The 23,742-nt window shown below is 39.5% G+C and overlaps 1 protein-coding gene across 1 annotated transcript in view; it reads left to right on the top strand.

Moving 5' to 3' along the window:
- PAX5 (paired box 5) overlaps positions 1-23,742 on the top strand; it is a 278,811-nt gene that overhangs the window by 82,447 nt on the left and 172,622 nt on the right. Inside the window, exon 6 of the mRNA XM_042455822.1 lies at positions 11,558-11,733. Coding sequence (XP_042311756.1) covers positions 11,558-11,733 — 176 coding nt within the window. The remainder of the gene's footprint in view (positions 1-11,557; positions 11,734-23,742) is intronic.

Below are 23,742 nucleotides of genomic sequence, written 5' to 3'. Positions count from 1 at the left end.
ACTTTGATCTACAGCAAAAGCCCATACCATCTTGGAGAAATATATAGTGATTTCTCTTGAAAACATTTGTGCAATGATCAGCTGCATTCAGTGCGAAAAATATAAAGCTTTTTCTTAGTGATATTATCCTTCGAAACAAAAACCCCAAAACCAATACCGACATTTATTGAAGCTCAAATAGGGTCTATGCAAAGGATTCTCCTCGTGTTTTATGCTTTTGAAATCACAGCTTTGTTATTTAAGATGAAGTGGTGTGTTGCTTATTGCTTGCTGGATAAAGGCAGAAGATGTTCAGAACTGTAATACATTTTAGATTGTAAACAAAGCTTCCAAAGTGGTAATTAAGTAATGGTCTTTTAAAAAAAAAAATCCCAATTATAGGCAGAGAGCAGCAGGGAAAAAAAAAGAACTGGCAATATTTCACTTGCTTTCACAGTGTTTTAAAATGTACAAATGAACACCTTCCCTAATCCCTCTGCATCTTCTTATTAAGAGAAATAATTTTTTTGGGTCAGATAATGATCCTGGGCAAATATGAGTCTAAAGTTTGAAAAATGGCATTTTTCATGAACAATGGATATTAACACAGTATTCTATTCTATTGGTTCTTCACTTTCTGCAATAACAATGTAAAATCACAGGGGTTATAACAAAACTCTACTACAGCTCAAATCACTATATAATGAAAGGAATCTGGAAGAACCCCATGCCTCTCTTCCATGCCAGCTTTCTCTGAGGATGCCAGCCACAGATGCTGGCAAAATATAAGGAATAAACTCTTCTAGAATATGGCCACATAGCCCGAAAAACCCACAAAAAACTATGAATTCCTTACGACTTTCTTCAAAATTTAATTCAGAATTCAAAATGATCTCGATAAACTAGAAAGTTTGGCTGGGACTAATTGGTGAAATTCAACAGAGACAAATGCAAAATGGTACATTTAGGCTACCAAGCCCAAATGTACATTTATAGGAGATAATAATATTACATTATATCATAGGAGGGTATTTGACTTAGCCTCCTATGATATAATATTACATTATATCATAGGAGGGTATTTGATTTAGCAGTAGTATATGTGAGAAGGATCGGGAAATTATTGTTGATCAAAGGTTGAACATGACCCAAGAGTGTGATGCTACAGCAAAGAAGGCAAATAATATTTTGGTCTGCATTAATAGAACCATAGTTTTTAAGGCAAGGGAAGTAATAGTCTCACTAATTTTGCACTAGTCAGTCCTCATTTGGAGTACTGTTTTCTGTTCTGAGCACATCAATTAGGAAGGATGTACACAAGCTGGAGCAGGTTTAGAGAAGGACAACAAGGATGATCAGAGGTATGGAGAACAAAACATATGAGGAAAGGTTGAGAGAGGTTGGGCCTGTTCAGCCTGGTGAAGAGAAGACTAGGGGATGATATCAATGCACTCTTTAAATATCTAAATTGCTGTCACAGAGAGGGAGATGGATGTTTGTTCTCTCCTGCTTGGAGGATAGATTTCGACTGAACATTTGAAGGAACTTCTTGATAGTAGGATTAATTTGGCAATTTTCCTAGAGAGATGGTGGAGTCTATTTCTTTGAACATCTTAAAAAACAGTCTGGACAGCTCCCTGTTGGGAATGCTTTTGGTCCAAAACACACTGCAGAAATAATCCAGTTTGAGACCGCTCTAAATTCCTGGCCGAATGCTAGGTAATCCTCATAACTGTAGTTTATTGTGGCACCCAAAGCTCTTTGATTAAGAAGAGTAAATGTCTCACAAAACTACAGTTACCAGAATTTGCTAGGATTGAGCCAGAGCAGTTAAAGTGGTCTCCAGTTTTCACTCTGGCAACCCTAACCACAGTCAGGACCCTAGGCTATGAAGCCAATCCATTGGTGGGAATGGAAACCTATCCAGAACAGGATGAATGCCACTGCCACTAAAAAAACAAAAACAAAAACAAAAAAACCCTGTCAGATTTACTTTAGAAGTAAAGATGTGTAGTAATAGCAATAGTAAGTACATTTCTATACCGCTTATCAGTGCACTTAAGCACTCCCTAAGCAGTTTACAATGTGTAAGCTAATTGCCCCCAACCTATGGAAGGATGCCATTCTGAGTTGACCCTGGTGCCCTTGGCTGGTATTGAACTTACAACCTTGTGACTGTGAGTAAGTAACTGCAGTACTGGTATTTAACCACCTTAATGTGTAACAGTTAAAATGTGTATTAAATAAATGTATGGATGCTGTGTTTTTTACCAGCTTGCTCATGCACTTGCAGAGAAAGCCAGTAGTCCCTATAGGCAATATCTTTCAGTATCATCATATACAGCCAATTCAAACAAGTGGTAAAGACTTTCTTGGGCTGTAACCATTCAAGCTGCAGGCAAAAAACAAAAGCAAAAAGCAAATATGCCTCCTTCCAGCTGCAATCTAACACGCTTCAGAAGTTTTTCAGCCCTTGTTTAAAACACAATTGTGCTATTTATAGGAGGCATCCTTTAGTGCAGGGGTAGGCAACCTTTTTGACCCGGGGGCCGGGTTGCTGTCCCTCAGACCCGGGGGGGGGGGGGAGCCAAAAATAATTAAATAATTCTTTAAAAAATTAATTAAATAAATAAACGGGGACAAATGTAGGACAAAAATTTAAAATGGAGGACACTTTTTAAAAGGAGGACACGCAAAAAATCTACTGATTTTTTAAAAAATGTTAATATAAATGCATGTTTCTGAGGCTTCTATAGACAATTGCCCCCCCTTGCACCCCCTTGCCCGCCGCTTGTCCTGCGTGCAAAGGCCCCGGCGGCAATCTGCGACAGGGTCGGGCTGGGGCCAGTCGCTAGGCCTCGGCGTGTTGCATGCGGACCACGGGCCGTAGGTTGCCAACCCCTGCTATAGTGAGTGGAACACACTTCTCCTTGCTTAACACAGCACACCTGGTTTTGCCACATTGTCAATACCAACCACAGCCTTTCTGTTCACCATGAAGCATATCATGGGTGGAGGAGGGTGCTGTAAGGACTGTCTGGTGTTTTAGTCCTTCACATTCTGGCCCGTCCTTACTCAGAAGTAAAAAATGTTTGGTTCAGTAGGAATTCCAACTACATTTTTAAATGAGCATATATAACAAGGTAGTATTTGTGTTTCTGACATGATAACATGATTTTCCTAAGTGACAGAATGACTGGATGAGGAATCCCTTTACTGCTCCCCGGAGCATATTTATAGTTTAAACTGTTAGAAGTCTGCCAACAGTATTTTTGTTTAATTATCTGGTATATGCAAACATGTTTCTGGTAATCTCAAAAAATATCTGATGGTAATGGTAATTATCTTACATTTGTGTGAGTGCTGAAACAAATTACTACAGCAATTCAAAATTTGACAAATTCCCAGCATTCATGATTGTCAAATTCAATTTTAAATTGTCACATACTGCTATAAATAACAGAGGCCTGGATTTTAGTTAGGAAAAACTCATTTTCTGGGGCTTGACACTTCAATTTTGAGCAATGAAAATGGAAAAAAAAACCTCCAACAAATCTCAGAGTAACTTTCATATTGGCAATTTAATTTTGAAGAAATGAAAATGTTGAATTTATTATTTCTAGTCTTCAGAGTGCAGCTTTTAACTGAAAAAATGGCATGCATTTTAAGTTTAACAGTATACTTTGTTTTTTACCTGTAAAACACCCCTATTTATTTATTTATTTATTTAAATCTGCAGCTAGAATGCATAAAAACATATTTATTATAAATAAGATTGGGAAATCTTCCTAACGAAATGCAATGAGCATTTAATATATGTCACAGTAATGCAGAACAGCGCACACTTAATATTCTCATGTTTGGTTGTAATTGTAAAAATTGTATTTTAGAGAAGTGAGCAGAGTTAACTAATGCTTAAATCTGGTTGCTGTGTGATGAAAAGCAGGTGATATAGTCAGCGGTGTCTTGATCCAGATGGATGCACTTATGGTTCACTCCTTATGACAGGAGCAATGGGGGAACCGTATCCTCATTTTTTGGGATGAGGCATCCTCAGCTCAGACCATGAGCCACCAGTTTGGCTCTTGGTTTCTGCCACTGAAGTTGTTTCTGCCAGGTTTTGGCAGTCGGCTGTCTCTCTTCTCCTCCTCCTATATGTCAAAGACAAACTCCTTCAAAAGGCACCCATGAGCATTGGAAGAGGCTTTTGAGAAGAGTGTCATGAGCTTTCTACCTTCTCATTTTCAGCAGGACTTCTTTGGATCCTCATGTCCTGCTTTGACCCTTTCCTGAGGAAACTGCTACTGCTGCTTCTCCTTCTCCTTCTCCTCCTTCTTCTGTGCTATGAGATCATCTTCAACTTATGGAGATCCTATTAATGAGAGACCTCCAAGAGACCATCTTATTAACAACCCAACCTAGGTCTTGTACGGTCTAAGGGCTGTGTATTTTTTGATGGAATCTGTCCACCTGTAATGTTGTCTTCCTCTTTACCTGCCTTCTACTTTGTCATGAATTATCTTCTTTTCCAATGAGTCATGTTGTCTCATGATATGTTCAAAGAATGGTAATTTCAGTTTCATCATTCTAGCTTCTAGTGAGAATCCAGACTTGATTTGCTCCTAAACCCATTTATTTGTCTCTTTGGGGGATCCACAGTATCTGTAGAACTCTCCTCCAGCACCGCAGTTTAGTTTAGTTGATTTTTTAAATTTTTGGTCAGCTTTGTCCATCTTTCGCATCCATACATAGAAATCAGAAACACCATAGTGTGGATGATCCTGACTTTGATATTCAATATCCTGGAAGATGGAAGAGCCCTCCCTCCAATCCATCTGCCTTGGTCCAGGCCTCAGAGGGAGAGAAGAACCACTGGACCTCATCCCCTTTCCCTCCATCATTCCCTTCTCCTTTTGTTTCATGTCTTTTAGATTGTAAGCCTGCGGGCAGGGAACTGTCTGATTAAAAATAATATTGTAAGCCACCCTGAGAGCCATTAGGACTGAAGGGCGGGATATAAATACCTAAATAAATAAATAAATAAATAATATATTTTTTGTACTTCAGGATCTTAACTGGTTCCTTTATAGCTGCCCTTCCAAGTCTTAAGTCTTATATGTTTTGCCTGAATCTCCATTTTAATTAGCGATAGAGTGAAGGTATAGAAAATCTTTAATTTTTAAAATTGTCTTCACCACTGACTTTAAAGTTATGTAATTTATCTGTGGTCAATATTTTTTGTTTTCTTAATATTCAGGTGTTACCCTGCTTTTAGAGTTTCCCCCCAACTTTAATCAGCATTTGTTCCAAGCTCTTGCTATTTTATTGCAAGTAATATGGTATCTGTGAATCATAAATTACTGATATTTTTTCTTCCAGTTTTCACACCTCTTTCCTCCAGTTTAATCCCACTTTCCATATGATATGTTCTACTCATAGGTTAAATATAAAGGGAGATAAAATGCAGCCTTCTCTGCTGACTGAAAATTATTCTGTTTCTCCACAGTGTATCCTGACAGTAGCCTCTTGTCTAAAGTATAACTTACTCATCTGGTCTATCAAGTGTTGTTGCACTCCATTTATTGTTGAGCAATCCATAATTTTTCATGAGCTTCACAGTCAAAAGCTTTGTATAATCTATAAAATGCAAGTTGATTTTTCTTCTGGAACTGTTTGGTGTACTCCGTTAACCAACATAATTTTGCAGTATGATATTTAGTGTTTCTTCCTTTTATGAATTCAGCTTGGTCATTTGGCATTACATACAGTGGTACCCCGGGATACGAAAGCACCGCCTTACGAAATTTCCGGGATACGAAAAAATCCCATAGGAAAAAACTGTTCCGGGTTACGTTTTTTTTTTCGGCTTACGAAAAATTTTTTTGGTGCTTTTCGGCGCTTTTTCGCACGAAACGCGGCTTTCCAGCGCTAGCGCCTATGGCTTTTTCGGGTTACGAAAAAAATCGGGTTACGAACGCCGCGGCGGAACGAATTAATTTCATAACCCGAGGCACCACTGTACTACTTATTTGGTAAAACCCTTTGTTGCAAATGCTGAGCATCACTTTGCTTGCCTGAAAGATTAGTGCAGTGGTCAGACGGTTACTGCAATGGCTGGTGTCTCCGTTTTTGAGGTTTGTAATGTATATTGAGTATTTCCAGTCTGTGGGCCGTTGTTTTGTTTTCCAAATTTTTCGACAGACATTTGCTAGAATTTGAATCCCTCCCCACCCCATAGCATGAAATAGTTATATTAGTAGGTTCTCTTTTCCTAGTGATTTATTTCTCCCAAGTGCTTTGAGAGCAGCTTCTACCTTACTTTCTAAAATTATAGGTTCTTTGTCAAAAGGTTCTATTTTGAAGGAATATGTCATTCTTTCATCTCCTTCTTACAGTTGTACTGTGCACTATGTTCATTGTCTTATTTTGTTCTGATCATATAATGTGTTCCCTGTTGGTCATTTAGCATACCTGCTCTTGGCTTAAATTTCCCTGTGATTTGCTTGATCTTCTGGTCTCTTGTTCTACTTTTTTTTGGTGTGGTCATTTTCTTCTGAGTTTTCCCCAACCCCAATTATTATTATTATAGTTCTCTTTGTCCTTATGAACAAGTCTCTTTTTATTTGTGCTTTTCATCTCTCCTTAAACGTTTGAAGAGGTTTATCAGTTGATTCACAGTTTTCAATTAGGCTTAGTAAGAGAATTTTTTTCTGTACATCATCTTTAAATTCTATAGGGATATTCTTTAGATTACATTTTGGCACTATGAATGAGTTAATCTTCTCCTTTAGCTTTAAGCTTTAGCTCTAATTTAGCTATGATTTTTGATACACTTCATGGCTGCAATCTGCTTCGGGTTTAGTTTTTGAAGACAATATGAAGCTTCTCCATCTTCTGCTTGATTTTTATATTGACAATCCAATGATTCCCATATAACCAGCCATCTGTTTGGTTGCCTGAACAATGTTTTTGCAATGAACAAACTTTGCTTGTTTTTTTGCTTCTAAAATAAGTTCTAAAATTTATTTCTGTACCTGGTTTTGAATTCCAGCCTACTTAGTTTATCAGCATGTTGAGTTTTGGAGTGTAATCAAATCGTTCTTTGACATCTGCATAGAATACTTTAAGGTCTTCCTCTTTTTCTAGTGTAGTTGGAGCATAAACTTGGATTATAGTTACACAGATAGGCTTTCCATGGAGCCTTATTGATACTATTGCATCAGACTTTGAATTTTATTCCTTCACTGCTTTTGCTGCACACACCTCCCTATTAATGCCATCAGCAGTCTAAACAGTGGCGCATGTGCCTGCATGCAGGCGCCACACCGCCGCTGTGTGCACGTGCCCCATTGTTTCTTATGGGGTGCGAGCATATGCGCATTTTCCCTTTACCGGGGGGGGGGGGTTGGGTCCAGAACAGATCCCCCGTAAGGAGAGGGCCCATTGTATATACATACATATTTTACAATTTCTAGCTTCCTTTAATTGATACTTCTAACATTCCATGTTTGCATTACATGCTTTGTGCAGCTTTTTAGTTTCCTTTCACATCTGTGTATCAGTGGCTAAATATCTGTTTGGCTTGCATTATTTGACCCAGCATTATTTGTACTTGTCCAGTAGCTGCTTGAGTGCCTTTTGAGTTGGGGGTTTCATGCATCCATGGATGGAAAGCCCATGTTGTCCACAATGGCAGCATGTGCGTGTGGTTGCACTGCTATTGGGAACAGCCCTGTTGTCCCATGGCGGTGCATGCAGTCATGCAGCCATTAAATTCTGTTGTCCCCAATGGTAGCACAGACATGTGCACACACCATCATGGGACCACAGGGGCTGTCCCTAATGGTTTTGTGACCCATGCTTATGCTGCCACTGCATGAGCATCTGCGGATTTTGGTATCCATGGGGGAAGTGTACGGAATGGATTCCCCTGCAGATACTGATGGCTGAATGTACTATCTGTACTATCTCTTGCTTCATTTTGGATTGTTTCATCAGAGAATGTTCAAAAGAAAAAGCATTCAGAATAGTTTACCAGTGCCTTCTTCTGTGGAGAGTTAGCTGAAGTGCCACTGGTGTTGTCTGTAAGAGGTCATCCATAATTATTAGCTATCCACAAGTGTCACATCCATAAGTGTTACTCCTACTACTACTGTTGCTCAGTAGCTTCCCTCCCAGAGGTTCTCCACCAGGCTAATCATTGGAACTATTTTCTTCAGCTGATTTAGCTGTGACTCCGTGAAGAGGGTTCATAAATCTTGCTCTGATGTTTCCACTTTGAGTGACCGACCTTGGGTGACCCTGCTAGAAGTCTTCTGGTGGTATTATGTTCAGCCTCTCTGATGCACTCAAAAACCCTCACTATGTGAAGGTGTGCGTCCCGGGGGGGGGGGGGGGGGGGCTTCAGTTGTTACATGTTGTTATTATTTTTATTAGTTGTTTGGTTCCTCTGAAAATACTAGTTCTGGGCCACTCCTGTTTTGTTCTTGCTTCTCTGAGATACTTTGCTGCTTTAGGTGGACAAGATGATACCTCCTCTCTGATATGCAAGCTAACTAGATTGTCAATTGACTCTTACTTTAATGCTATGGATGAATTAGAACCTTGCACTATACCTGAGACCGCAAGACAACAGATCTGTCAAAAAGAAACTGTTGGAGTGTCTCTGGATGCCATAAAAGATATTGCATCTGCCATCTAAGGTAGTTGCCACAGTATATTTAATGTTCGGGCTGTGTGTGTATATATGTGTATGTGTGTGTGTGTGTGTGTGTGTGCCTTCAAGTCACTTGTTGACTCATGGTGATACTATGAATTCCATAGGGTTTTCTTAAGCAAGAAATACTCAGAGATGGTTTTGCCTGTTTCTTCCTTTGAAATATAGCCTACAGCACCTTGCATTTATTGGTGCTCTCCCATCCAAATACTAACAAGGGCTAACCCTGTTTATCTTCTAAGATCCAATGGGATCTTGTGCCTTTAGGTATTTAGGCTAATGTTAGGACTGTCCCTTTATTTATTTATTATTCATTTTACTCTCATGGTTTCCCTAAACAATTTTGTCAGAGTGATCTACACATGCCTTATATGCCAGCAATTTGCTGGGCCAGATCTATTAGGCTTCAATGGCAGAACTGCTTCATGTACTTTCAGATCATATTCTGGGGCTCATACCATTTTAAAACAGTTTATAAAGGCAGTTTGTTCAATAGATGCTCTTCATTTCTATTTGTCCAGAATTATGTAAATGTATAACTTTAAAGGTGAATTGCAAAATTGTATTGGTTTAACCTGAAAGTTTAAAAACAAGCATTTCTGTGCTCTGCAGAAAGGGGCGCATGGCCTTTTGGCAACATGCAGCTACCTCCCAGACTTTTAATTTTATAAGCTATGGTTGATTAAACCCAGTTTGTTCTGCTAGACATTATATAATTTGGGAAAGTGGGGAAAAGAGATCATCTGCTTCTTATCTATTCATACTATTCTACCTCATCTCTGTGCCGCGCTTTCCTAATACAGGAATGAATTACATTTTGTCCCATAAACTACCATGATGGCTGCTAAACAAAAATAAAACATCAACACTGACCGTTATGTATCAACAGAATGGATTCTTTTTCAACCCAGATTTTTTTCCCCATTATGATAAAACAACACGATTACTTTACTGTAATGTCTCAAATAGATCTGGTGATTATACCTTAGATCACGGGTGCTTAACCTGTGGACCAGAAACCATGAATCCATGGATAGCCTTCAGGCATTCCACGAACTAGGTGCAATTCTTTTTCTTTTATTTTGCCCCTGTTACATTGAATTTTCCTGTCACAGTGGATTTTAAGGTAAAAATCTAATTTTTCAAGTGCTTGTCATGATTTTGTGCTAGACTAACCATGTGAAAGAAGTAAATTGCCAATGTGAAGTTGAAGGCATTCACAGCCAGCACCCATAGTTTGTTTGTGGGGGTTTTGGACTATGTGGCCATGTTCTGGAAGAGTTTATTCCTGACATTTCACCAGCATCTGTGGCTGGCATCTTCAGAGAATGTTGGCATGGGAGTGAGTGGGGTATATATACTGTGTGACCCTTGGTTGAGAGGAATGGCAAAGCCTCAGGCTGGGAGGATATATGAGGAGGATTTGTGTCTATTTAGTTAGTGATCCATTGTCTGCTGAGAAAGTCCCTGATCCTGGGTGATGTTTATTTGCCTGTCTGAGTCTTGATTATGGGTTTTTTCAGGCCTGGTAGGCAAACTTTGTTTGCACCCAGGGTTTCTTCTTTCTTATTGAAGGTGTCCAGGTGTTTGTGGATTTCAATGGCTTCCCTATGCATTCTGACCTGATAGTTGTTGGCATGGTTGGGAATTTCAGTGTTTTCAAACAGTATTTTGTGCCCAGGATGGTTCATATGTTAATCTCTCAACCAAGGGTCACACAGTATATATGGCTTGGGGAAAGATAATAATTCTAGGGGCAAGATAAAAAAAATCTGAGCCCAGATATATATCAGTTTTCATATGTGGCTTAGATCAATCTTCTTCAACCTATGGTCCACCTCTGTAAAGCTGGGAAGACTAGCTTACACAATCATCACTTTAGGAAGCCAAACTGGCAATTCTCCATTCCTTTTGAAATGCAGAGCAATACATTGCAATAAAGAAGTTTTCATCATCACCAATATTCTCCGATAGCATTACAGTTGAAGTATTTACTGAAATAAATATTCAATGGGAGTTTTACACTGGATTGAAAAGTATACATGCACAGAAAAAACTTCCATATATATATATATATATATATATATATATATATATATATATATATAATATTTTACTAAGCTTGTGGAATGTTAGTGTTGATTTTTTGGGGGTAAGATTTTACCATATCCTTTTCTTTCTAAATGCTCAACTGCAATGGTAGAAATTTGAGGATAGAAGAGAGTTTATTGCACACACTTTTACCCCCGATCTGGGCACGGGCAGGGGACATGTGTGACCAAGTGAAAATGCATTTTATTGCATGCCATATTGTCATCCAGGCGTCTCCATGACATCGCCCGGTGCTAAGCCATCCCCGATCAGGGCTCAGCCACCTGATTTTGCTAGGCCGGAAAGCTTCTGTCTTTCAAAATTCATGCGCCTGAACCCTGATCAAGGACAGCTTAGGTCTGGGCAATGGCTTGGGGACACCTTCAGGAAAGTATGGCATTTGATGAAATGCATTTTCACTCAGCCATGCATGTCCTCTGCCTGTGCCCAGATCAGGGGCAAAAGTGTGTGCGATAAGCTCCAAGGAAAGTTTCACTGGAGAACAGTATTCTTATTTGGGAGGGCAATGTTCTCATTTGCCCCCTGTCACTACATGTATGTTCTATTAATGTTTTAATTGGTTACATTAGAAATCATAAATGCTGCACATTTATAAATGTAAAGCATAAGCGTTTTACCTTTACCTTTTATAATTTCTATATATTATGTTATTGCTGTGAATGTATAACATGTTATCTTATAAACAGACACAATACGTTTGTTTGCCATTGTAATAGCTCTCTATCTCTGTATTCGTTCCCTCTTGGAAAGGTATTCAGGAGTCTCCAGTACCAAATGGCCATTCTCTCCCGGGTAGAGACTTCCTTCGGAAACAAATGAGGGGAGATCTTTTCACCCAGCAGCAGTTAGAAGTGTTGGACCGAGTGTTTGAACGGCAACATTATTCAGACATCTTCACGACAACTGAACCCATAAAACCCGAGCAGGTAATATTTAAAGTGGAAACTAATTTTCCTTCTTCAGTGGTTTCAATAACTACCTCCAGATCACAAACTAGGTCTGTTTCATATTTGACATGTAATATTTGTCACATAATTTTTAATCTAATATTTTCAGTATTTGAACTTTATAAATTCAATACTTACTTATGTACTGATTGTTAACCAGCACTGAGCATTTGCTAGTCACTTTTTTGAAACTTGTACACCAAGGGCTTGGGGTACATATAATTTGCTTCGCCTAATATTGATTTATTTACATTTCTGAATCCCTACCATACAACAAACCATGGTTTATTTTTGTCAGTAAACCTCAGTTAGAACTGTGGTAGAAATAAGATTGCAAAACCTGGACTGTTATGTCTGAAGCCAGAATTCTGGCTTATTCCATCCTGGTTTGTTTCTGTGTTGTAACCAAAAGCTTCTCCACATAGGAGCAAACAAAAGACAACAACTCCACATTTACAAACAGTTACTAAAATGTCTTTCAGTGATGCCATCAGATTTGGAGTATCATCAGAGTACTGGCAGAAAATTGGAGGGAAAGCAAACCAGAAATTGGCTGAATATGACATGGTTACATGGCTTGTTTGCTAAACTGACTCTAGCTTGTTCAACAAAAAGCGTTTGAAACAAATCTTGGCTTAGTATTATGTGTGAATTTCTATTAAAAAATGATATTGTGAGTGAGAGGAAACAAAATTGAAAGAAGTGAGAAAGGGTAACAAAGGCGGTTTCTAGACAGCCAAAAAGTATGTGCTTGGCACATACTAGGGCTACGAAAGGGCATCCCTTCCGGACGCCCTAACCCTATTACGTGCCAAGCATTTACAAAATGGTGGCGCCCATTCTACATGGGCGCCACCATTGGGACGTCACAACTGCGCCGCCTCCAAACAGAATGGCGTGGAAGTGACATGCTGGCACCATGTGAGGGTGCCTGGGGCTCCTTTTCCATGGCAATGGAAGCGGTCCCTTTATTTTTGTCCCCGCCACCGTCAGCTGTCCTTGGGACATGAAGCCCCAAGGACATCCCTTTCCAGGCCTTTTGCCGCTTCCCCGCGGCCTGGAAAGCGGTGAATCGGGGCTTCAGAGGCTGCCGCTGTGGCAGCTCAGACCCCAATCCGGCGGGGAAAGGGGCGGGTAGAGGCCGCCCCAAAGGGGTGGTCTGTAAACCACCAATATTCAAATAGATTCATTAGCTCTTAAAGCAGAAAAATAGCAAGTTCCAGAATGATCTATGCAACTGAAAGTTGATTTCTGGTTTCTCACATGCATACGGTTAACGAAAAAAAATAAGAATACCTAAGGGATGAAAAAAACTAAAACAACCCTCAGTTCAAAGATGCCTTAATATTGAGTGAATACATACATACGTCAACAGGTTTTTAGCTTTTTAGGCAAAATTCCACTTATAAAATCTATTTCCTCCTTCCTATGTGAAAATTATTATGCATACAATAGTAAGAAAGAAATTGGGAGTTATTAGGTTTCTAGATTAAAGAAATATATTTTTAAAAATTTATGAATTACAAAATTTGTTACTGGAAACTAAATTTTCAAGAGGCCAATCAATCAGTTTATATGGAGATGGAAGAGTTGTGCCACCTGTCCAATAGCATGAAATTTTAAATGGTGCTTTGTGGTTCAGAAGTTTCATTAATGTAGGACAGAACATAAAGCCAAACATGGTTTTCAAATAACAGAAATATTCTATGCTTCTCTTGGCTTATAAGGCCAGAGAAGATTTGATTTTTGTGATCTTAGTTGTATATTTTACTTTCTTATCTACTAATTCTATCCTTTAAACCAACGAGATAACATTTCTCAGAGGGCTACTTCACACATTTTATGTTGCTGTTGTTGCTGCTACTGCTTTTATTAACATCCCACCTTTGTGAATAGACAAGTGCCTACTATTGTTTGTATCTATTATTTGATAACTCTAATTATCAACAGTGGATTTGTATGTGTAAGTGAGTTGTTTCACTTCTACTATACTGCCCAATTTACTAATACGTAAAGAAATCATATCTGGGTCAAATTTGTGTCCCAAAAGTCAGGTATCCTCCCTATGAAATATTGATAAAGACTAAACAATTTCTGTCTTTATCAATTAAACAAAAATGATTGGAAGATAATTCTGTATGTCATGTTAGTGATACTGATAGATTCTGGTTTGATATTGAATATTTTATTTTGTATCTGTTTTGTGACAGCTAAATGCCTATATACAAATATAATTTTGTTTCAGAATGATATCACAGATCAGACATTGCAGACAAACTTATGTGTTCTTTTAAAATGCACTGCTCCCAATTTAGACTTGCAATGGATTACATTCACATTGGTTTCAGTAAAACAAGACAACACCTCTAATTGTGGCCATCACTTTTTGAGACATATATGCAAACAGGGAATTTAGCTCTGCATTTAGATATCTACTGTCTTAAACACACTGCAGAAATAATCCAGTTTGAGACTTCTTTAACTGCCCTGGCTCAGTGTTAGGGAATCCTGGGAACTGTAATTTATTGTGGCACCAGAACTCTATGACAGAGAAGGATACATTTCTCACACAGTTCCCAGAATTCCCTAGCATTGAGCCAGGGCAGTTAAAGCGGTTTCAAATTGGATTATTTCTGCAGAGTATTTTGGTCCTATCTTAAAAAAAATATTGTGGCAAATAGTCTTCTTTTTTTAAAATAAGCTTTGCCCTTGGATTTAAAGAGAGTGATTGAACCATAGTTGAGTACCTTTAAAATCCCACTGGTGCCAATGACACAGTTTGAAATCCCCCCTTACTCTTCCTTAGAAGTCCTTGGGGATTTTGGTTGGATCCTGCCCATTCTAGCTGTCTTTATCTATTGCTGCCCATGTGCTAAAATATTGTATGAAAGTTGCAGGATGAAGTAGGCAATGTGACTACTGTATTAAAAATGGAAAGACATTCTTAGAGTAAATTTCACTCTCCCAAAGAAAAATGTTTTTCCTGTTTTAGTGGTTGGCATGGTTTGCTTGAATATAAATCTAACGTGTTTGCATAGAAAGAGAAAACATCCACACTGTCATATGTTTCATGAGAATATTGGGCCTATACGCTACCTGGTTTTCTTAAGTGTGTAAAACAGTAAGAAGTGAAATATTGTTGTGTACCATTAGGTGGAGTTCATTTTGCTGCTGATAGCAATGATCCTTTGGAAAGACTAGTGCAGTAGAAGCCCAGGTGACAGAGTGTTCCAAGTTAATTAAAATATACAGGATCATCTCCCGCTGATTTTCCAGCTTGTAAACTTTATACTGCAATAGTGCGGGTATTCATATAACGGCTGCCTTTGGGTCTGAGTAGACATGCACAGGATTGCATTGTTAGTGCTTTCAAACTAAATTTAGAGGAACAAGAATTACAGGAAAATGCTGTTTTGAAATTGTTTGTTAGATAAATTACAACATTTTAAAAGTTAACTGGCACTGCCCCCCCCCCCAGACCTTTTTTCAGGGCAAACAATAGGATTTCTGGAAGCCTCCTATCTCTGGGTGCATCCAGACTGCAGAAATAATCTGACACCACTTTAACTACCATGTCTCAATGCTATGGAATTCTGGGAATTTGTTTTGGCACCAGAGCTTTCTGATAGGTATTTAGAAAAACATGGTGCCAGATCTCTCTAAATGTCTCAAAAAACTACAAGTCCCATAGTATTAAGCTATGGCAGTTAAAGTATTGTCAAACTGGATTATTTCTGTAGTGTGGATAGAGCCTCTATCTCTATCCCTATCCCTATCTCTGTCCCTATCCCTATCCCTATCCCTCTCTCTATCCCTATCCCTATCCCTATCTCTATCATATAACATCATCTAACTGTATCATCTATATCTATATATCAATGCAATCTATTTAACAAATGTTGTAACTTTTATTTGCAAGTAATGCATATTTCTGTAGTTTATTTTTATTATAGAGCAATCTTATGCAACCCATTTATGTCAGGAAATGTTGATGATGGTGGTGGAGGAAAAGTAGTTGATCCCTATATTTAGCCTGGCAGGGGATGGGAAAAAAACAACCATAAAATTACAAATGGCTTAAGAGCAGAAACACATCTTCTATAATTACTACATTTATTGGAGTAACTTACTGGTGGCAACTACATTTACTGCAGTTGCAGTGACACACTACCCTTTAGTCATCAGCCTCAGTTTTTCAGTTAGCAGTGCTCCTGTAAGTCTTCAGGCATCCTTAGAGATAGGGATTCAGATACCCTTATGCTTCTCACTCTGCTTTTGGAGCACAACACAAAGATGAAAGGAAGGCGAGACTGCACAACACAGAACCCATAGTTCCCATAGTAAAGTGCTTGCAAAAGGCCTTTAGAAAACACAAAGAGCACTCCTGGGATAACAGTTCAGTTCCGCCCAAGAAGGAAAAAACTATCTGCCAGTCGATGAGGTGTGGAGAGATGCAACAAGGGGGCATATGTACACACACACACACACACACCAACATCCTAGGGTATATCTGATCTGTTCCAGAGAGATTTTAATCACAAGATGGCAGGAAAGTTCTATTCAGTATTTTCCACATGTGAAGGAATAGTTCACTTTGAAATGTGCCAGCTGTTTATAAAGCAATACATTCATTTCATTCACCAGGACACAAACACACACACACACACACACTTGCATGACAGCATAGTGTTGCCTCTGCCACCTCAGTTATCTCACAACAGTCAGGATAGAGCTAGTTGATGGCACGATGTGTGAACCTGATCTCTGATTTAGGGAAGCTCCCCTCCAAAAGAATAGTGGGAGGTGCAGCCCTTCAAGGCCTGGCAATGTGTGTGTGTGTGTGTGTGTGCATGATCTTGGACCTTGGTGAATTGTGTACTCTGATCTGAAAGTAAATATAAGTTCAGATGTTTATAGTCCTTGCACTAAACCAGCATTTAAAAATTATTTCAGTTGTTCTCCCACTTTAAAAATAGGTCTCTGAGTAGCTCTGGTTGGCTCCTGATCACAGTCCTATCTTGTACTTTAAAAATAATTCTCATTTGAAAAATCTTTTTTAAACCTGGCTTTTCATTGTTCTGTTTTAAATATCTGCTTCTGAATAGTTGGGTTATTTTGAGTTGTGCTAGCTGCCTGCCAGATAGCTGTTGTCGCAGCTGGTTACTGCAATCAAAGTGAAAATGTTTTGAAACACTGAAGTAGTCCTTCTTGGCTTTAGCTCCTTCCACTTTGCCATTGGCTGTACCCACCTCTGGAAAGTGGCCCTCAAAGACATTTCCAAATTGGAATTTGGACTTAGGTTCAAAATGATTTCTCACTGTTGGTGTAGGCAGAGTTGGCTAGAGATTCTACTTAAACATTAGGAAGAACTTTTTCATGGTAAGAGTGGCGCAACGGTGGAAAACGCTGCCTCAGAGAGTGGTGGAGTCTCCTTCTTTGGAGGTTTTCAAACAGAGGCTGGTACTTCGATTGTATCCTCTTGCATGGCAAAATGGGGTTGGACTGGAAGGCCTTTGTGATCTCTTCCAATTCTATTAGCCTTATCACATGGGGAAAAAAGACAAGAGCATAGCAGTATGCTCCCATCACTATCACACAATAGCTTGAAGATTATTACACGATGTTGTGTGATATTGCAATTATCCTGTGATTATCACGTGAATAAAGAGGAATTCTAGCACCACTTTTTTATTCAGGGGAAAATCTCATGAATAAAAAGCAGTGCTAGAATTCTTCTTTATGCATGTGATAATTGTGGGATAATAGCAATATCACGCAGTGTTGTGTGATAATCTTCATGCTATTGTGTGCTACTGATGGGAGCATCCAGCTTTCCCCCCATGTTATGAAGTCCTAAGATTCTATGATTCTAGAAAACCACATGCAATGGGCAGGTTTTTCATACTCTCAACATTTCATGGTTGAAAACTGTCACATATCTGCTTGCGCCCTTGGATAAAATAGTGCCAGTTTTGCACTGTTTCAGAAACTTTGTGGCAAAAGTGGGCTGTTTGGACAGCCCCCTCAGTATTTACCTGGGATGCCTGATGCTCCATCTGTGAATCCCCCCAGTTATTCTGTCTAATGCTAGAATGGGGCACATGGCCATGTGCAGCCGGGTGCCCTGTTTCTGTGTCAGATGGGATGACTGGGGGCTTCTCAGATGGATCGCTGGATGTCTCAGGTAGATAGCAGTGATCTGATCCTCTGTCAGTGTAGCAATGGGTGTGTCAACAACCACCCATCCTTTTGCAGACCCTGGGACTAACCTGGATGAGCACCGATGCAAGGATAGCATGGGCTCAGCCAGTGCTATCCTTGCCCATCTGCTTAGGCCCTTAGAAATACATCTTAGGTACCCAAAGGAAAGGTGCAGATAAAGTTACCAAGGAAATATGAATATATCTAATGTAAGAGTTCTACGTTTGAACAATTTTCAGTATCTCACTGTCACTAGAAATTTGGGGACTGAAGGAAAATTCACTGGGGAGAGCAGAACTTTTATTTGAGGGGCAATGTTCTCATTCCCCTTCCGTGGCTACACCTCTGCCATCCCCATCCTGAAAAACAAACAAACAAACAAACATTAAATGTTATAGGGCAGATTTGAGCAATTTTTATTAGATGAAAATAAATTGCATGTGTAGAGCTATCTTGCTTATATTCAGATTCTAAAAGGCTGTGTCCGACCTTAGTACAGTGTGCCCATGTCATACGCGGGTGCAATATACACGGCTTTCAGCATATGCTGCAAGGGAAGAAGTGGCGCCACATGCTGCCGCAAGCACAAGCCCCATTACATCTAATGGGGCTCAAGCATACAGGCAATTTCTCTTATGTGGTGGTGGTGGTGTCTGGAACGGATCCCCTGCATAAGGGAAGGGAACACTGTACTACTTTCACTAGACTCACTGAAATGAGTGTCAGGACTCTATGAAGATTATTGCATACCGTTCTCAGAGCGTTAACGAGATGGAACGTTCTGGGAAGGTTTTGGGAACGGGTATTATCGCATTCAAGAAAGTAGAATGTGATGGGAACGTTACGGGAATGCATTTTACCGCACAGCGCATCCCTTTTTCTTGAGAACGTTCCCAGAATGTTTTGCTGTAGTGCATGCGTATTTCGTTTTGAGGGCTGTGTACTGATGCCACTCTGTGGGTGTTTTTTTTCTTGCAATCAACTAAAGGGAGGGAAGATCCCACCAAGCCGCCGCCAGCCCCAGAAGTATCTGTCAAAAGCAGTAGGGAATGGAACCACTGCATCCTCGAGGCGACATAGTTTTAAAAAAAAAAAAATCATCAGCTCCTCCTCATCCACTGGACATGGCCCCTTGTTTACTGTCCGTTCATCTGTCTCACTGCATCCATGGCCCTCGATGCCTATAACCCTCGCCCTCTGATATCATGCTTGTTATGGTGTGTACAGCCACAGAGGCGGGCCATTAACACACCACAACAGAAAAAATGTCTCTAGACACATTGCTATCCGGGTGACACAGTCACTGTGACAATTCCCGAGACACGTATCCTGTGATTTTGCGACACTGTTTAAGTTTGCAACATTCAACCGTGAAAGTCACTGCTATGAATTCGACTCTATATAAAAGTCGTAGTATTTTGGGTGTTTGGCGTGTGTGCACTGAACAACTGAGACACACACACACAAACACACCACACACACACAAATAATATGCACACTTAGCCATTTTGATAGTTTCTGGTGTGTGTGTGTGTCCTCAGTTTGCGCCACCATGGCAATAGTATTAATTGTTGTGTGTGTATATATGCATATTAACTATATACTCGTAGTGTGTCAGCTTTCTGCCACACAGACACACAATATATATATATATATACACACACACACACACACACAAACTAAATGCCAACAATTGGTAATGTGTGATATTGGGTGGTGTTTGTGGTGTGTGTTGTGTTGTGTATATATATATATTTTGTGTTTGTGTGTGGGCAAAGCTGACACATACAGAGTCATATATTTAATATAGTGCATATATACACACACAACAATCAAATACCATATTTCCATGGTGCGCATATATCTAATCTATAGTTTGGGGAAAATAGAATAAAATCTGTATTTAGTTGTCAAAGAGGTGCTGTGTCATACATGGGAGAGCAATGAAAAATTAGTACGCTCTAGGACTTTGGAGGACTAAAGAGAAGGGCATTGTTTCAGTCAACCAGGAGACGGGGGAAATGAGAGAACGGAATGGGAACGGATAAGAATACTGCACAGCTTCTTATGGAAGTTCTGGAACTTACGCTTCGGGTAACACATCCTAATCCGTCCCCCCCGGAAGCATGTGGAACACATCGGGAACGTTCTGGGAACCCGATGGAACACATATGTGCGGTAAACTAAATGCGTTCCGTTCCCATCGGGTTCCCAGAAAGTTCTCAGAACGCTGTGCGATATTCTCCAAAAATTTTAAGCATCTGCTCTAGGTGGAGTTAATTGGATTTATCCTTAACGTTATCTTATTCATATTAGAGAGAAAAAATATTTTACTATTTAATTTTTAGTTTAAAACTGGTAAATTTAAAAGTTTCCATTAAACAAGGTGCGCATTTTAAAACTCACCAAATTAGAGCAACCTGGGTTCAAGGGTCCTCCTCACCCATGATAATTAGGCTGCACACTTTTTTTGTTTTCAGATATTAATAGTACGTTATGAAACAGAAAAGCAGCAAGAGGAAAAATTACAGTGTTCCTGCTACTACTATCACAACGTAACTGGTTCTTAACAAGAGACATGCAAATCATTTATTATTGGCAGCTTTGTGATATTATACATTTGCCGCCAATAACATCAAAATAGCCAGGAAAGTCAAAAATCTAAACAAGAGCATGACTCGGAATGTTAAGGTGAAATCTCAAAAAATCAGCATTAACTCCAGGTTTCCTAAGTCAGTGTGACTAGTGACTCTTGAAAGCAGAATGCGTTATAAAAAAGAACAGCATTTAGGCTGATTTTCTACATTTAGATTCATTAATGGAAAGGAAACCTGCCAGTACTGTTGTAATAAAAACTGTAATGCAAGAAGGACAAATAATGCATCTTACAATTCAGAACTAATTGTAAGCAGATTTATGGGTGCACTTGTGCTTAACGGGAACAGATACAGGCATTCTTTCTAGGTAATAATTTTAATCAGCAAAGTGACTTGTGTATATATTCCTGCAAATGAAAAATATAATGTAAGTTCGCCCCTTTCATTTTCAAATTATTATAACTTTGCCTCAAACCTGAAAACTAACAACGGATGAGTGAATCTCACCTAGAAGGTTTTTAAAAAAATGTTATTTTACCTGTGCATCTCCTTCATGGAAAATTTGCCCGTCTTTATACTGCTAGGAGTGGGGGGCTGGAGGAGGAACAACTTTTAAATCCAGCGCAAGAAAGCAATCAACACAGTAGAGAAAAACCTTCCCATATTTATCTCAGTAGACTATTAAACAGCACCAGGTATTAATTTGGATTTTGAGTCTTCACTAAGCCCATAAAGTGCACAGTTGTCGAATGGAGTTCATTTAATTTCCTTTCAATCACAGTAAATTATTCAGGTGATAATCAGCTGGGGCAACCTCCTGGCTGTAATAGAACACTAATTCCTGGCTAATTACTAGCCCATTGCTGCCAACAGATCAATACCTCTACAAAATGAAAGGGAGGCTAAGGCCTTGCAATGGGCAGAGTGTCAAAAGACGCTGGGAACAGTGACAGGTGTAGGACCCCCCTCACAGTGCAAAGGTCAGGGGAGGTTAAACTGTGGCAATGGTGTTCTTCTCCTCTCTTGTTTCTCCTTTCTCTCTCTTCTTGAAAGGAAGAATCCTTTCTAGTTAATACTTCCACCGATCATTGTAATGTTTTCTTTTAATTCATCCTTATACAATGATCTACACTGGATGCATCCACAATTGTTTTTGTTCCTCTGTTCCAACTTTATTAGATTATTAGGACGCTAACATGAATCTATGCCCATGTGTATTTTGGTAGCACTTGCTCTGTATTGCTGCTGGATTTGGTGGGCTCCATGTGTGTGCGCACGCATACGTGTGCAATGTTATACTGTACTTCATGTCACTGGACAATACAGACGTAGGCATTTGCTATCATAGGCATCTAGGAACACTTTTCAACTGGTGTTTAACAGTAGCGGTTTTTCATGGGAAATATCTCCTTTGACATCATGAAAGGTCTGCAAGGTTTTGGTATGGTTTCTATTTATGTCTACCTGCATTCATGGACAGAATTTTGTATCTTTCTGAATGACAGAGGAGGAAACACATTAGGTTTATGAGAAGTCACCATTTTACTAACACTGGAGTCTGAGAGCAATAAAGTCCAGATCTTTTCTGACTCCCCCACTTTGCTGTTGATCTTGCCTCCATAATGACCAGCTTCTTGTCGGGGACCAACTAGATCTCTTTGTCAGGGACCATCAGTGGCCGTCTGGTTCTTGACTCACACCAGTTCTACCACCTAATTCACACGAAGTCACGAACAATTAAAAGTATATGTTTTGGGCAAATCTCTCAACTTCTCTTCATCTTTATTTTTCAACAGACTAAATGAATTGATAGAAAAATATTCCATCTTGTCATTAATAGAAACATTCTATATAGAAACTTTAGAGCCTGTTTTTCATTCCATGCCAGAGTCCATGTGAGCATATTTTGTTTATTTTTCCAGTTCAAGACAGCGTACATGGTCCAACTTCTCCCAAATAGTCTAATTGAAATGGCGGGCCCTATGTTATCCGGTGAGCTTTGGGCTGAGTGAGATTGAAGTTGGGTGTCAGGCTATGCAGGTCTAACCCTATTTAGTAAACACAGAATGCAGGTAGATTTCTTATAGTAACCATATTGATCTTTCTAACTTAGCATTGGTCTACCCTGAATGGCAGTAGCTTTTGTAGTTTTGAGATGTGGAGGTTCTTAGCCCTACCTGGAGTTGCTGGGAACTGAACTTGGGATCTTTCCCATGCAGGTGCATGCCCTCTGCCATTGAGCTATGGCTATTCCCTGTGGGGAGCTTCTCTCCCTTTCAGTGTAAAACATGGTGTTAATTGACTCAAGTAATATAGAGCTAAATGTTCGGCCTGTTACAGACTGCCAAAATAAAGCTGCTTTGGGTTTCTGGAGGTATGCTTTAATGACAGGGTCCTAAAGTCCGGAGGTCTGCACCAGCCACATCCATATCCTAAGCACGGAGTGCAGCTTTGGTGCAGCTTCCAGATCTTAGGATGCATGCTCATTTAAACAGCATACCTCCAAAGAGACCCGAAGCAGCTTATTTTGGCAGTCTGTAACAGGCCATGGTGCTTTAATAGCTGCACCTTTATACTTCTAATCCTGAACAGTTGGTGGAGTTGTTTTTAAACCTCTTGAAAGTCTGGAGATCCAAGGATCTAAAGACCTATATTAAAATTATTTGTACTTCCCACATTAATTTTCATGTTCCTAAAGCACCCGGCAGATAGAAAATTTCAGGATGGCACTAGATTACAAAGTCAGGGAAGCAATGTCCCTATTAAAACAACATCAACCCCTAAAAACAGTGACAGTACTTGCATTGCTATAGAGATCTTCCAGAATCTTGAATATATTGTAAAACAAATTATTTAACAGCAGTATATAAGGGATGTACCTTTCATCGAGGTCTAAATACCCTAAAGGCACAAGATCCCATCAAGCTAAGCTTTGGTTAGTACTTGGAGAGACTGCCTTGGGAAAACCAGGCACTCTGTAGCCTATATTCAAAGGAAGACTAGAAAACCACATGATTATTCCTTGCCTAAGAAAACCCCATGAAACTCATAGGGGTCATCATAAGCTGACAGGCGACTTGAAGATACACCCACGAGCCCACCTTTCATCTAGGAGAATTAATAGGAACATTGCACTTTTTAGTGGCCTCTGTCATTAGAATGTGGTATACAGACAATTCAAGTATTTTGA

The sequence above is a fragment of the Sceloporus undulatus genome, chromosome 2, assembly GCF_019175285.1.
Source record: "Sceloporus undulatus isolate JIND9_A2432 ecotype Alabama chromosome 2, SceUnd_v1.1, whole genome shotgun sequence".
Lineage (NCBI taxonomy): Eukaryota > Metazoa > Chordata > Lepidosauria > Squamata > Phrynosomatidae > Sceloporus > Sceloporus undulatus.
The sequence above is the reverse complement of the archived record's forward strand: the minus strand, read 5'-3'. Positions and strand labels throughout refer to the sequence as shown.